This window comes from Aquarana catesbeiana, linkage group LG01, assembly GCF_042186555.1.
Source record: "Aquarana catesbeiana isolate 2022-GZ linkage group LG01, ASM4218655v1, whole genome shotgun sequence".
NCBI lineage: Eukaryota > Metazoa > Chordata > Amphibia > Anura > Ranidae > Aquarana > Aquarana catesbeiana.
Genome location: NC_133324.1, coordinates 988,556,788 through 988,571,148, shown reverse-complemented (window position 1 = coordinate 988,571,148; position 14,361 = coordinate 988,556,788). Strand labels below are relative to the sequence as shown.

The following is a 14,361-nucleotide window of genomic DNA, read 5'->3' as shown; positions in this document are numbered from 1 at the left end:
CTGTATAATACACCTGTACTGATCCCTGTATAATACACCTGTACTGATCTCTGTATAATACACCTGTACGGATCTCTGTATAATACACCTGTACTGATCCCTGTATAATACACCTGTACTGATCTCTCTGTATAATACACCTGTACTGATCTCTATATAATACACCTGTACTGATCTCTATATAATACACCTGTACTGATCTCTATATAATACACCTGTACTGATCTCTGTATAATACACCTGTACTGATCTCTATATAATACACCTGTACTGATCTCTGTATAATACACCTGTACTGATCTCTGTATAATACACCTGTACTGATCCCTGTATAATACACCTGTACTGATCTCTGTATAATACACCTGTACTGATCTCTGTATAATACACCTGTACTGATCTCTGTATAATACACCTGTACTGATCTCTGTATAATACACCTGTACTGATCTCTGTATAATACACCTGTACTGATCTCTGTATAATACACCTGTACTGATCTCTGTATAATACACCTGTACTGATCTCTATATAATACACCTGTACTGATCTCTGTAAAATACACCTGTACTGATCCCTGTATAATACACCTGTACTGATCTCTGTATAATACACTTGTACTGATCTCTATATAATACACCTGTACTGATCTCTGTATAATACACCTGTACTGATCTCTGTATAATACACCTGTACTTTATCTCTGTATAATACACCTGTACTGATCTCTATATAATACACCTGTACTGATCTCTGTAGAATACACCTGTACTGATCTCTGTATAATACACCTGTACTTTATCTCTGTATAATACACCTGTACTGATCTCTATATAATACACCTGTACTGATCTCTGTATAATACACCTGTACTGATCTCTGTATAATACACCTGTACTGATCTCTGTATAATACACCTGTACTGATCTCTGTATAATACACCTGTACTGATCTCTGTATAATACACCTGTACTGATCTCTGTATAATACACCTGTACTTTATCTCTGTATAATACACCTGTACTGATCTCTGTATAATACACCTGTACTGATCTCTGTATAATACACCTGTACTGATCCCTGTATAATACATCTGTACTGATCTCTGTATAATACACCTGTACTTTATCTCTGTATAATACACCTGTACTGATCCCTGTATAATACACCTGTACTGATCTCTATATAATACACCTGTACTGATCTCTGTAGAATACACCTGTACTGATCTCTGTATAATACACCTGTACTTTATCTCTGTATAATACACCTGTACTGATCTCTATATAATACATCTGTACTGATCTCTGTATAATACACCTGTACTGATCTCTATATAATACACCTGTACTGATCTCTCTGTATAATACACCTGTACTGATCTCTGTATAATACACCTGTACTGATCTCTATATAATACACCTGTACTGATCTCTATATAATACACCTGTACTGATCTCTGTATAATACACCTGTACTGATCCCTGTATAATACACCTGTACTGATCTCTATATAATACACCTGTACTGATCTCTGTATAATACACCTGTACTGATCTCTGTATAATACACCTGTACTGATCTCTATATAATACACCTGTACTGATCTCTGTATAATACACCTGTACTGATCTCTATATAATACACCTGTACTGATCTCTATATAATACACCTGTACTGATCTCTATATAATACACCTGTACTGATCTCTGTATAATACACCTGTACTGATCTCTGATGTCGGGTGGACGATCATTATTGGAACTGGTGTTGGTTACACTAAGCAGCTTGTCAGACTTCCCACCTCAGTAGGATTCATGATTATTATCTGCAGAAGCCCTTTCGGAACGTGCTGCAGTAGCCAGATGGCCGTGCTGGGCCAGCTCCACACACCTCCCTGCGGGAGATTCTTACCTTGTAAACGTCAAAGTTGTCTATTATGGCGTCAAAGCAGGTGTACAGGTCATTGAGTAACGTTACCACCTGTGTGAAGAAAGGACGCAATTAGAACTCCGGGGACAAGGAACGTCTGTGTACCCCGGGGGAGATTTCGGGGGTCACACACAATCATTCAATCTCAGAAGGGCAATTCTGTCCACTCTCCTATCCAGAGTCTGTACATAATAATAGGGGGGCAACACTGGACAATTTCACTTTACCAAAATTTTACCCAAATTTCTTTGAAAAAATCCAATGAGGATCATGAGAAAGGGAAATTCTGGTGGATTTTTGTCATTTTAGGTGTTTTTATCGGTTTTAAAATGACTTCTGCTGAGTGTTTATTTTTTTCCTCTTATTAACCACTTTCCACACGTGATAAAGTTCTTCCAATTCAGATATTACACCTATGGGGGGGTTACCCATTGGACGGTTATACAGGAAAGGCGGGTTTGATTATGTCACAGAACGCCCCACACTCCGCTTGAGTGCTTCCGTCATATACCGCTTCCTAAGTTCTGGAACACGAGTCCAATGGATCTGGCTATAGGAACCCCCAAGAACTAGACAACACCAGTCTTGGAGTACATCAGAACTACCTTTATTTTGAGATCTCACACACATTTATACAGCAGGGATGACTCAAAGCTAACCTAATTAACATGACCTAATTTACTACAAAATGTACCCAGACCAGATGACAGTCTTGTGGGCACCGAGCTTCACACATTAATACAATTAACAATACAAACAACAATCTCCCCCCTCCTCAGCCTAGACCATTCGTCTATTAGCCAGTGCTGGTGGCTAATGTGATCAGCTCTCTCCATTAACATAAACACATGTTGATAACACCAGCATCTCCTCACAGGATGTGTCCCAGCAGAATGAATCAGTCTTATCAGCAGGGGGCTGCTGGAGGAATCCCCCCTCCCTCTTCAGGGACACAAATATACAGTAAGGAGTCCCCATACAATATATACATGACTGAGTCCGATTAATACAGTTCAGACTGGATTTCTCATTCACCTCAAATGCTAGGGCCCATAATCGGTGGGCAACAGGCTTGCATACAGTCCTCTCCAACAGCCTCTGTTCTGGCTAGGTCTGTGACAGATTATTTCAGATATGTGCTCACAGGCGGGATACTATCAGGTTGTTGGTCGGTGTGGATTGTGTGTCTTCTGTCCAGCTCATCGTTTAGTCTGATCTCTCCGCCTGGTATACACACTGATATATATATATATATATATATATATATATATATATATATATATGAAGTATGTTGGGGTACCTACCTGCATTGGGGTGCTCTCTGCAGACATGGATGTGAACCCTACAATGTCACTGAAATAGATGGTGACGCTATCAAAGGCCTCGGCCTGGACCGTCTCTCCTCTCTTCAACTGCTCCGCCACCGAGCTGAGTACAGAATAACAGATCACGTCATGTGTATAATATACATATACCTGGACCATGACCTGTATACAGAGCCTCCCGGACACTGACCCCTCCCCTGATACAACTGACCCCTCCCCTGATACAACTGACCCCTCCCCCGATACAACTGACATACTGACCCCCCCCCGATACAACTGACATACTGACCCCCCGATTCAACTGACCCCTCCCCCTGATACAACTGACATACTGACCCCTCCCCCTGATACAACTGACATACTGACCCCTCCCCCTGATACAACTAACATACTGACCCCTCCCCTTGATACAACTAACATACTGACCCCTCCCCCTGATACAACTAACATACTGACCCCTCCCCCTGATACAACTAACATACTGACCCCTCCCCCTGATACAACTAACATACTGACCCCTCCCCCTGATACAACTAACATACTGACCCCTCCCCCTGATGCAACTGACATACTGACCCCTCCCCCTGTTACAACTGACATACTGATCCCTCCCCCTGATACAACTGACATACTGACCCCTCCCCCATACAACTGACATACTGACCCCTCCCCCATACAACTGTCATACTGACCCCTCCCCCTGATACAATTGCCATACTGACCACTCCCCCGATACAACTGACATACTGACCCCTACCCCTGATACAATTGCCATACTGACCACTCCCCCGATACAACTGCCATACTGACCCCTCCCCCTGATACAACTGCCATACTGACCCCTCCCCCTGATACAACTGCCATACTGACCCCTCCCCTGATACAACTGCCATACTGACCCCTCCCCCAACGCAGGTGACAATATTGACCCCTCCCCCAATGCGAGTGACAATATTGACCCCTCCCTCTAATACAAGTGACAATACTGACTCCTTCCTAATACAACTGTCATACTGACCCCTCCCTCCATACAACTGTCATACTGACCCCTCCCCCCATACAACTGCCATACTGACCCCTCCCCCCATACAACTGCCATACTGACCCCTCCCCCCAGTACACCTGACATTCTGACCCCTCCCCCATACAGTATTTGTATTATGTAGCGTGGTTTTTGTATTGTGTGGTGCAATGCAGTATTTGTATTATCGGTGGAGTATTGATGCTCACTGTGGCAGGATCTGGTAAAGCAGGTTTTCGGCTTTACGCTTCTCCTCCAGGTAGGCCTGTGTCCTCTCCTCCACCAACTTCTCCAGATTGTTGGCGTATTGCTCCATACGGGACAGTAAGTTATCCAGGATGCTGGTTGTCCACTCCCTGCAAAACACACAGTGTCAGATAATTCCCCCTCCCCTCAATATAAGATATACCCCTCCTACCAGGATGTAAAATACCCCCCATTTCTGGGATTAAGGATATCACCCCCTCCTCTGGATGTAGACCTCTCCCATCCCTCTCCAGGATGTAGGACATCCCCTGCTCAACCAGGATGTGGCATACCCTCACCAAACTAGGCATGTAGCATACCACACCCCCTTGGGTATTGCCCACTCCCCAGGATGTAGGAAATTACCCCTCCCCAGAATGTAGGACACCACCCTTTCCCAGAATGTAGGACACCACCCCTCCACACCATGCATGACATCACCCCACTCCAGGATGTAGGGCACCACCCCTCCACACCATGCATGACATTACCCCTCTCCAGGATGTAGGGCACCACCCCTCCACACCATGCATGACATTACCCCTCCCCAGAATGTAGGACACCACCCCTCCACACCATGCATGACATTACCCCTCTCCAGGATGTAGGGCACCACCCCTCCACACCATGCAGGACATCACCCCTTCCCATGATGTACGGCACCATCCCTCCCCAGGATGTAGGAAACCGTCCCCTCCACACCATGCAGAACACCACCCCTCCCTAGGATGTAGGGCACCACCCCTCTACACCATGCAGGACATCACCCCTCCACACCATGCAGGAGATCACCCCTCCCCAGGATGTAGGGCACCACCCCTCCCCAGGATGTAAGGCAACACCCTTCCCCAGGATGTAGGGCACCACCCCTCTCCAGGATGTAGGGCACCACCCCTCCCCAGGATGTAGGGCACCACCCCTCCCCAGGATGTAGGGCACCACCCCTCCACACCATGCAGGACATCACCCCACCCCAGGATGTAGGGTACCACCCCTCCCCAGGATGTAGGACATCACCCCTCCACACCATGCAGGACATTACCCCTCCCAAGGATGTAAGATGTCACCCCTCCCCTTAAGACATCACCCCTCCCCACCACGCAGGACATCTTCCCCCCACAGTTGCTCACTTGTTGAACTTGCAGATGTACATCTTAATCTGGCTAAAGTCTGGGCGGTCCAGGGGCTCCTCCGCCCAACATCGGTCCATGAGGATGCCCAACTCCTCGCTGTGACAGCTAGTGTCCACCGTGGGCCGAAAAAATGGACGCTGGCCATTCCGGACCTTCTGGACAATCTCTGGAGGGAGGATGGTAGATGGGGATGACAGATTATATGAAACCCACGGATTCCAACAGCTTAAAACAGGGAGAGGAACCAAAATAACTTTTCATATTTCAGGACTTTGTCAGAGTGAAATGATCTGCAGGAGGAAGAGCGGGGGGCCACAGGACCACAAAAATCATCAGACACCCAACCCACACCAACATCACACAATGGTTCCTCAAACATCATTGTGAAATAAAAGACCTTGAGGTCCTTGATTTGGACCCCCAAACATCATTGCAAAATGCATCGGAGGACCCCAAGGTGCTTGTTTGGGATCTCCAAACGTCACTGTGAAACAGAGGACCTTGAGGTGTTTGAGATCTCCAAACATCACTGTGAACAGTGTTGGAGGACCCTGAAGCTCTTGTTTTAGCACTCCAACCATCACTGTGAAATGCATCCGATGTCCTCGAGGTTCTAGTTTGAAACCTACAAACATCACCGTGAAATGTGTTGGAGGACCTCATGGTTCTTGGCTGGGGTCCCCAAATATCACTGTGAAACGTGTTGGAGATCCTTGAGGTTCTTTTTTGGGACCTTCTTGTCCATTTAATTAAAACATTGAAGATCACAAATGTTGCTCTTTGCTTACCATCACTGGTGGAAATGGTTTGGACTAGTGCTCACCTTACCCCACCACCCCCTATGCTTTCCTGTAATACAGCTTCACACACCTGAGGCCAACTTAAGGCCCCTGGCACCAGCAGAGAACAGGGCTAATTCTCCTCCTTTTTCTCATTGAAGTCCTGTCAGTGTTTTTATTGCCCTCTGTGCCCCTATTAGAAAGATTCTCTTCACCTTCTCGCTGGGTGGCAACAGGCACTCAGAATGCAGGGGGATTAAATCCTGATATCGTCTCCACCCTAGGCACACCCTCCATCCTCCAGTAAATAAACTCTGCAGTCATTACCCTTGGGGCTGAGGTCCATGCCCTGGATGTAGAAGGCCCCGTTCCTCAGGGCAATCTCCTGCAGTATGATCCCAAAGCTGTAGACATCACCCTTCTGTGTGCCCTGAGGAGGGGGTCTGTTCATTCTCAGGAGCTCCGGAGCCGTCCACAGCTTCTCTGTATAGAAAGAAGAGCTGCTATCAGCTATGTCATACAAGGCCATCATTACACACACAGCTATTGCAGAGGACAATGAGTCCCCCATCACAATCTACTATATAGAGACCCCCCATCACAATTTATATGGTGGATACCATCCTGGGGGGCAATGAGACCCCCATCGCAATTTATATAATGGATACCATCCTGGGGGGCAATGAGACCCCCATGTGCTGGACACTATCCCAAAGGATGGTGAGACCTCCATCACAATATATATGGTGGATACCATCCTGGGGCAATGAGATCCCTATCATAATTTATACGCTGGACCCTCTTGGGGGGGGGGGGGGGGGGGCATGGAACACCCATCACAGTTAATATGCTGCACACTATCCTGGGAGGGACAATGAGACTCTATTGCAGTCAACATGCTGAATACTATCCTAGAGGGCAATGAGACTCCCATCACAATCTATATGCTGCTGGACACTATCCTGGTGGGGCCAGTGAGACCCCCATCACAAATTATATGGTGGATACCACTCTGGAGTGCAGTGAGACCCCATCACAATGTATAACCTAGACACTATCCAGAGAGGGCAATCATCACAATCTATATGTTGAATGCTAACCCCTGAAGGAAAATGAGACCCCTGGACACTATCCTAGGGGGACAATGAGACCCCCATCATCCATCACAATCTATATGCTGGACACTATCCTGGGGGGGCCAGTGAGACCCCCATCACAATCCATAGGGGAGATAGTATGCTCCTATAATGTGCTGCATAAAGCCCTCACCCTACTGAACACCTGTGGGATGAATTGGAACACCGATGGTGAGCCAGATCTTCTCATCCAACATCAGTACCTGACTTCACAAATGGGTACAATTTCCCGCAGACACCCTCCGAAATCTTGTTGTTATTCTTTGCAGAAGAGTGGAGGATGGTATAACCACAAAGGAGGTAACTCTGTATTAATAGCCATGATGGGAGGGCAGCTCTATAGCAATGGCCATGGGGGGGTGGCAGCTCTGTATTAATGGCCATGGGGGAGGGCAACTCCATATTAATGGCCGTGAGGCAGGGCACCTCTATACTAATGGCCATGGGGGGAGGGCAGCGCTATATTAATAGGCGTGGGCAGCATGGTGGTCAACTTTAGTGTATAATAATGGCATGGTTTGAAATGGGATGCCCACGAACACCATATACAGTAAGTGTGGTGACCAGGTGCCCGCAGACTTTTGGCCATAAAGTCTGTACATGGGTTATACATATACAGATCTGTATACAGAGCCATCTATAAGCTGCACTGGTCCCAGGAGAAGGTCCGGCCTGGGATTGGGTGACCTGTCATTACATAGCAGATCTCACGGGGGGGAATACGAGGTAACTGTGGACATTCACACCCACTGGCATACAAGGCATAGACATCGTCTGCATCACAGCTGGATCGGAAGCTGGCCAGTCCATAGTCCGTGATCTTCAAAACGAATCGGCTGTCCACCACACAGTTGGAGGATTTGAGATTCCCGTGGGTGGTGATGATGCTGCGGTGCAGAAAACACATTCCCTGAGGAAACAGAAGGAGGAACATTACCAACCTGGCACATCTGATGGAGAGTGAAGGCCTCTGAGGACCCTGCAAATCACACATCATAAGGACACAATAGGAAAAGGAATGGGGTCTAACAAGAGAACCTGTCTACACTGATGGCAACAATACAGCTGCAGATTAAAAGTTCTCATTTCTGTCGATTCTGTCGAAAATCTGATGCTGTATTAGTGACAATTCATCAATAATAATATTAGCCATTTCTCCAGGGCTGAAAAAGCTGGTAGAACACCCAGATGTGTACAAGAAGGGGTGCATAGTGCCAGGCCCGTCGCGACAGGACAGGCAAAACAAGCAATTGCTTGGGGCCCAGAGCTGGCCTGGAGCCCCAGCCGTGCCACCGGCCGCCGCTTCCCAGTGTTACCAATCGCCCGCCCGTAAATGTCCGTTACAGGCAGCGGTGCCCATAAAAAAGATGGCCGTGAGCCTACCATGTAACTGCGCATATGCCATTCTGAATCCGGCTGGGCTTGGGAAAGCTCGTACTCGCTTGGCCGGGGTGCATGCGCAGTAACTTAATGGCGCCGCCCGGCGCCATTTTTTAATAGTTTCCAGAGTACACTTGTTCCGGGCTAAGACACGGCAGCCACGTTTTGTGCACTCGCCATAGGCGAAGGAGTCAAGGGGGGGTAAGTGAGGAGAAGAGTGTGACACTGGAGCTGAGGATGACATTACTGGGGACAGCAGCTGACACTACTGGGTCTGGGGACAGGCGACAGAGGATGACATGGCATTACTGGGGGGAGGGGGGTGAAGCCATGGCATGCAGGGGGACAGTGAAGGACACTGATGTGCTGCCCTGTGGACTGTGGAGAGGTGAAAGGGAAGCAGCACAAGAGCAGCACACACTGGTGTGGAGACTGTAATATGATGGTGGACAGAGGAGAAGGCTACTTTGAGGGGGTGAAGAGGACACTATCATGTCCGCAGCCTCTGTCCCCCTCCTGTAGTATGTCCGCAGCCTCTGTCCCCCTGCTGTAGTATGTCCGCAGCCTCTGTCCTCCTCCTGTAGTATGTCCGCAGCCTCTGTCCTCCTCCTGTAGTATGTCCGCAGCCTCTGTCCCCCTCCTGTAGTATCTCCGCAGTCTCTGTCCCCCTCCTGTAGTATGTTCGCAGCCTCTGTCTAACTCCTGTAGTATGTCCGCAGTCTCTGTCCACCTCCTGTAGTATGCCCGCAGCCTCTGTCCCCCTCCTGTAGTATGTCCGCAGCCTCTCTCCAACACCTGTAGTATGTCCGCAGTCTCTGTCCACCTCCTGTAGTATGCCCGCAGCCTCTGTCCCCCTCCTGTAGTATGTCCGCAGCTTCTCTCCAACTCCTGTAGTTTGTCCGCAGCCTCTATCCACCTCCTGTAGTATGTCCGCAGCCTCCGTCCCCCTCCTGTAGTATGTCCGCAGCCTCTCTCCAACTCCTGTAGTATGTCCGCAGCCTCTGTCCACCTCCTGTAGTATGTCCGCAGCCTCTGTCCCCCTCCTGTAGTATGTCAGCAGCCTCTGTCCCCCTCCTGTAGTATGTCCGCAGCCTCTGTCCACCTCCTGTAGTATGTCCGCAGCCTCTGTCCCCCTCCTGTAGTATGTCCGCAGCCTCTGTCCCCCTCCTGTAGTATGTCCGCAGCCTCTGTCCCCCTCCTGTAGTATGTCCGCAGCCTCTGTCCCCCTCCTGTAGTATGTCCGCAACCTCTGTCCCCCTCCTGTAGTATGTCCGCAGCCTCTGTCCCCCTCCTGTAGTATGTCCGCAGCCTCTGTCCCCCTCCTGTAGTATGTCCGCAGCCTCTGTCCCTCTCCTGTAGTATGTCCGCAGCCTCTCTCCAACTCCTGTAGTATGTCCGCAGCCTCTGTCCCCCTCCTGTAGTATGTCCGCAGCCTCTGTCCCCCTCCTGTAGTATGTCCGCAGCCTCTGTCCCCCTCCTGTAGTATGTCCGCAGCCTCTGTCCACCTCATGTAGTATATCCGCAGCCTCTGTCCCCCTCCTGTAGTATGTCCGCAGTCTCTGTCCACCTCCTGTAGTATGTCCGCAGCCTCTGTCCCCCTCCTGTAGTATGTCCGCAGCCTCTGTCCCCCTCCTGTAGTATGTCCGCAGCCTCTGTCCCCCTCCTGTGGTATGTCCGCAGCCTCTCTCCAACACCTGTAGTATGTCCGCAGCCTCTGTCCCTCTCCTGTAGTATGTCCGCAGCCTCTGTCCCCCTCCTGTATTATGTCCGCAGCCTCTGTCCCCCTCCTGTAGTATGTCCGCAGCCTCTGTCCCCCTCCTGTAGTATGTCCGCAGCCTCTGTCCCCCTCCTGTAGTATGTCCGCAGCCTCTGTCCACCTCCTGTAGTATGTCCGCAGCCTCTGTCCACCTCATGTAGTATGTCCGCAGCCTCTGTCCACCTACTGTAGTATTTCCGCAGCCTCTGTCCCCCTCCTGTAGTATGTCCGCAGTCTCTGTCCACCTCCTGTAGTATGTCCGCAGCCTCTCTCCAACTCCTGTAGTATGTCCGCAGCCTCTGTCCACCTCCTGTAGTATGTCCGCAGCCTCTGTCCCCCTCCTGTAGTATGTCCGCAGCCTCTGTCCCCCTCCTGTAGTATGTCCGCAGCCTCTGTCCCTCTCCTGTAGTATGTCCGCAGCCTCTGTCCCCCTCCTGTAGTATGTCCGCAGCCTCTGTCCCCCTCCTGTAGTATGTCCGCAGCCTCTCTCCAACTCCTGTAGTATGTCCGCAGCCTCTGTCCACCTCCTGTAGTATGTCCGCAGCCTCTGTCCCCCTCCTGTAGTATGTCAGCAGCCTCTGTCCCCCTCCTGTAGTATGTCCGCAGCCTCTGTCCACCTGCTGTAGTATGTCCGCAGGCAGCCTCTGTCCCCCTCCTGTAGTATGTTCGCAGCCTCTGTCCCCCTACTGTAGTATGTCCGCAGCCTCTGTCCCCCTCCTGTAGTATGCCCGCAGCCTCTGTCCCCCTCCTGTAGTATGTCCGCAGCCTCTGTCCCCCTCCTGTAGTATGTCCGCAGCCTCTGTCCCCCTCCTGTAGTATGTCCGCAGCCTCTGTCCCCCTCCTGTAGTATGTCCGCAGCCTCTGTCCCCCTCCTGTAGTATGTCCGCAGCCTCTGTCCCCCTCCTGTAGTATGTCCGCAGCCTCTGTCCCCCTCCTGTAGTATGTCCGCAGCCTCTTTCCCCCTCCTGTAGTATGTCCACAGCCTCTGTCCCCCTCCTGTAGTATGTCCGCAGCCTCTGTCCCTCTCCTGTTGTATGTCCGCAGCCTCTCTCCAACTCCTGTAGTATGTCCGCAGCCTCTGTCCCTCTCCTGTAGTATGTCCGCAGCCTCTGTCCCTCTCCTGTAGTATGTCCGCTGCCTCTGTCCCCCTCCTGTAGTATGTGTGCTGCCTCTGTCCCCCTCTTGTAGTATGTCCGCTGCCTCTGTCCCCCTCCTGTAGTATGTCCGCAGCCTCTGTCCCCCTCCTGTAGTATGTCCGCAGCCTCTGTCCCCCTCCTGTAGTATGTCCGCAGCCTCTGTCCCCCTCCTGTAGTATGTCCGCAGCCTCTGTCCCCCTCCTGTAGTATGTCCGCAGCCTCTGTCCCCCTCCTGTAGTATGTCCGCAGCCTCTGTCCCCCTCCTGTGGTATGTCAGCAGCCTCTGTCCCCCTCCTGTAGTATGTCTGCAGCCTCTGTCCACCTCCTGTAGTATGTCCGCTGCCTCTGTCCCCCTCCTGTAGTATGTCCGCTGCCTCTGTCCCCCTCCTGTAGTATGTCCGCAGCCTCTGTCCCCCTCCTGTAGTATGTTCGCAGCCTCTGTCCCCCTCCTGTAGTATGTCTGCAGCCTCTGTCCACCTCCTGTAGTATGTCCGCTGCCTCTGTCCACCTCCTGTAGTATGTCCGCTGCCTCTGTCCACCTCCTGTAGTATGTCCGCTGCCTCTGTCCCCCTCTTGTAGTATGTGTGCAGCCTCTGTCCACCTCTTGTAGTATGTCTGCAGCCTCTGTCCCCCTCCTGTAGTATGCCTGCAGCCTCTGTCCCACACCTGTAGTATGTCTGCAGCCTCTGTCCACCTCCTGTAGTATATCCACAGCCTCTGTCCCCCTCCCTCCCCTTCAATTGTTGAAAATGTTCAAATTTTATGCACATTATATGCAACAGCAGTATTTGCACTGTAAACCTTTTTTATTTATATAAAGTGTTGGTGAACTTAAACTGCATCGCTATGCTGTGATTCCTGTAGGCTTTGCGGGGGGGGGGGGATGTGGGCGGGGCATCCATGTCCATTTTGCTTGGGGCCCCCAAATTCCTTCGAACGGCCCTGCATAGTGCCATATTCATTTTAGAGTTTGCATTGCGATGCAAAGGAAAAGAAGGAGCAGGGCGTGAGGTGGAAAGAGCATGGGGACTAAGAGGAAAGGTTTGGGTCTCACAAGTGTAATCCAGTGGAGGTTGTTTATCTACCTTCAACCATAAATCCACATTTATAGAGCGTTAAACATCTGGAAGGTTCTTCTCCTCTAGCTGGTCCAGGTACGAGTATCTAACAGACAGAATCTTCTGGGAAGGTTGTTCGGGTGGTCACAGGGGCCTATAAAAGGAGTAGAGGGATGGGGAATGAGGGGGTTGGGTAATGTCAGAGAGGATGGAGGGGAGGATAAAGAGGGGTGGGTGAAGGTCAGGGAATTAGAGAGTGGGGGGAACTTGGAAGAGGGGGTGGGTGAAGGTTGAAGGAGAGCTGTAATTATGGCCAGCCCGAGGGGCTCCCATGTCACTCCTTCCAGGACTCTTACGAAGGGGGCCAGATCCCCACTATGTAAGGGTTGACCTATAATTGAGGTCATCACTGTGTAGCAAAGAAATTAAATGTCTGTCACATGTAGGAGGCTTTGTAAGTGGAGGTGAATTTGATCAGGTGCCATCTTGTCCAGGTATGTATGTAGCCCCCTTCTCCTAAACAGGGGCTACTATGTCAATGTAGTTTTTGGCTGGGCTGTAGTTGGCTCAGACTGATTGTATGGTTCTTCATCTGGTTTTTCCCTATGCTTAATCTTGTGATTTCTCATTGTTGCCAGTAGATGTCACTAATATCACTGGTCATAGTATGAGTTTTTACAAATAAAACCAAGTTATGAATATTTATATTTCCTTCAGCCAATCCAGTAGGGCAGGGGTCAGCAACCTTTTTCCACTTAAGGGTTGGATTTAATGTATGTGAATGCATTGAGGGCTGCATTCACCTGCTAATAAATGAAGATAACATTACATAGCCCCCACACCTCTGGCCCCCTTTACATTACACAGCCCCCTGCACCTCTGGCCCCCTTTACATTACACAGCCCCCTGCACCTCTGGACCCCTTTATATTACATAGCCCCCTCACCTCTGGCCCCCTTCACATTACACAGCCCCTGCACCTCTGGACCCCTTTACATTACACAGTCTCCTGTACCTCTGGCCCCCTCCACATTACACAGCCCCTGCACCTCTGGACCCCTTTACATTACACAGCCCCCCTGCATATCACACAGCCCCCCTGCATATTACACAGCCCCCCTGAATATTACACAGCCTCCCCTGCATATTACACAACCCCCCCGCAAGTCATAAAGCCCCCCCGCATATTACACACCCCCCCCCCCCCCACCAGCTATGTAAGCACAGAGGGATGGTGCGCTCTAAATTTATTTAATTTTTTTTACACTGTACCCTTGAAAAAACAATTCTGATCACTTTTATTGCTGTCACGAGGAAAGTAAACATCCCTTGTGACAGTAATAGGCAGTGACAGGTACTCTTTATGGAGGGATCTATAAGACCCCAAATCCTTCCTTTACACTTAAAAGCATTCAAAACTCCAAGTTTGGCTGTTTTGAATACATTATTTTTAAAATCT

At 49.8% G+C, this 14,361-nt stretch overlaps 1 protein-coding gene across 1 annotated transcript in view; it reads right to left on the bottom strand.

Annotated features, from left to right (window-relative positions):
- Positions 1-14,361, bottom strand: part of NPR2 (natriuretic peptide receptor 2) — a 187,154-nt gene that overhangs the window by 54,389 nt on the left and 118,404 nt on the right. The window contains exons 13-18 of the mRNA XM_073612133.1: positions 8,323-8,482; positions 6,764-6,919; positions 5,655-5,823; positions 4,488-4,634; positions 3,237-3,360; positions 1,915-1,983 (exon numbers count right to left, since the gene is read on the bottom strand). Of these exons, the coding sequence (XP_073468234.1) occupies positions 1,915-1,983; positions 3,237-3,360; positions 4,488-4,634; positions 5,655-5,823; positions 6,764-6,919; positions 8,323-8,482 (825 nt within the window). The remainder of the gene's footprint in view (positions 1-1,914; positions 1,984-3,236; positions 3,361-4,487; positions 4,635-5,654; positions 5,824-6,763; positions 6,920-8,322; positions 8,483-14,361) is intronic.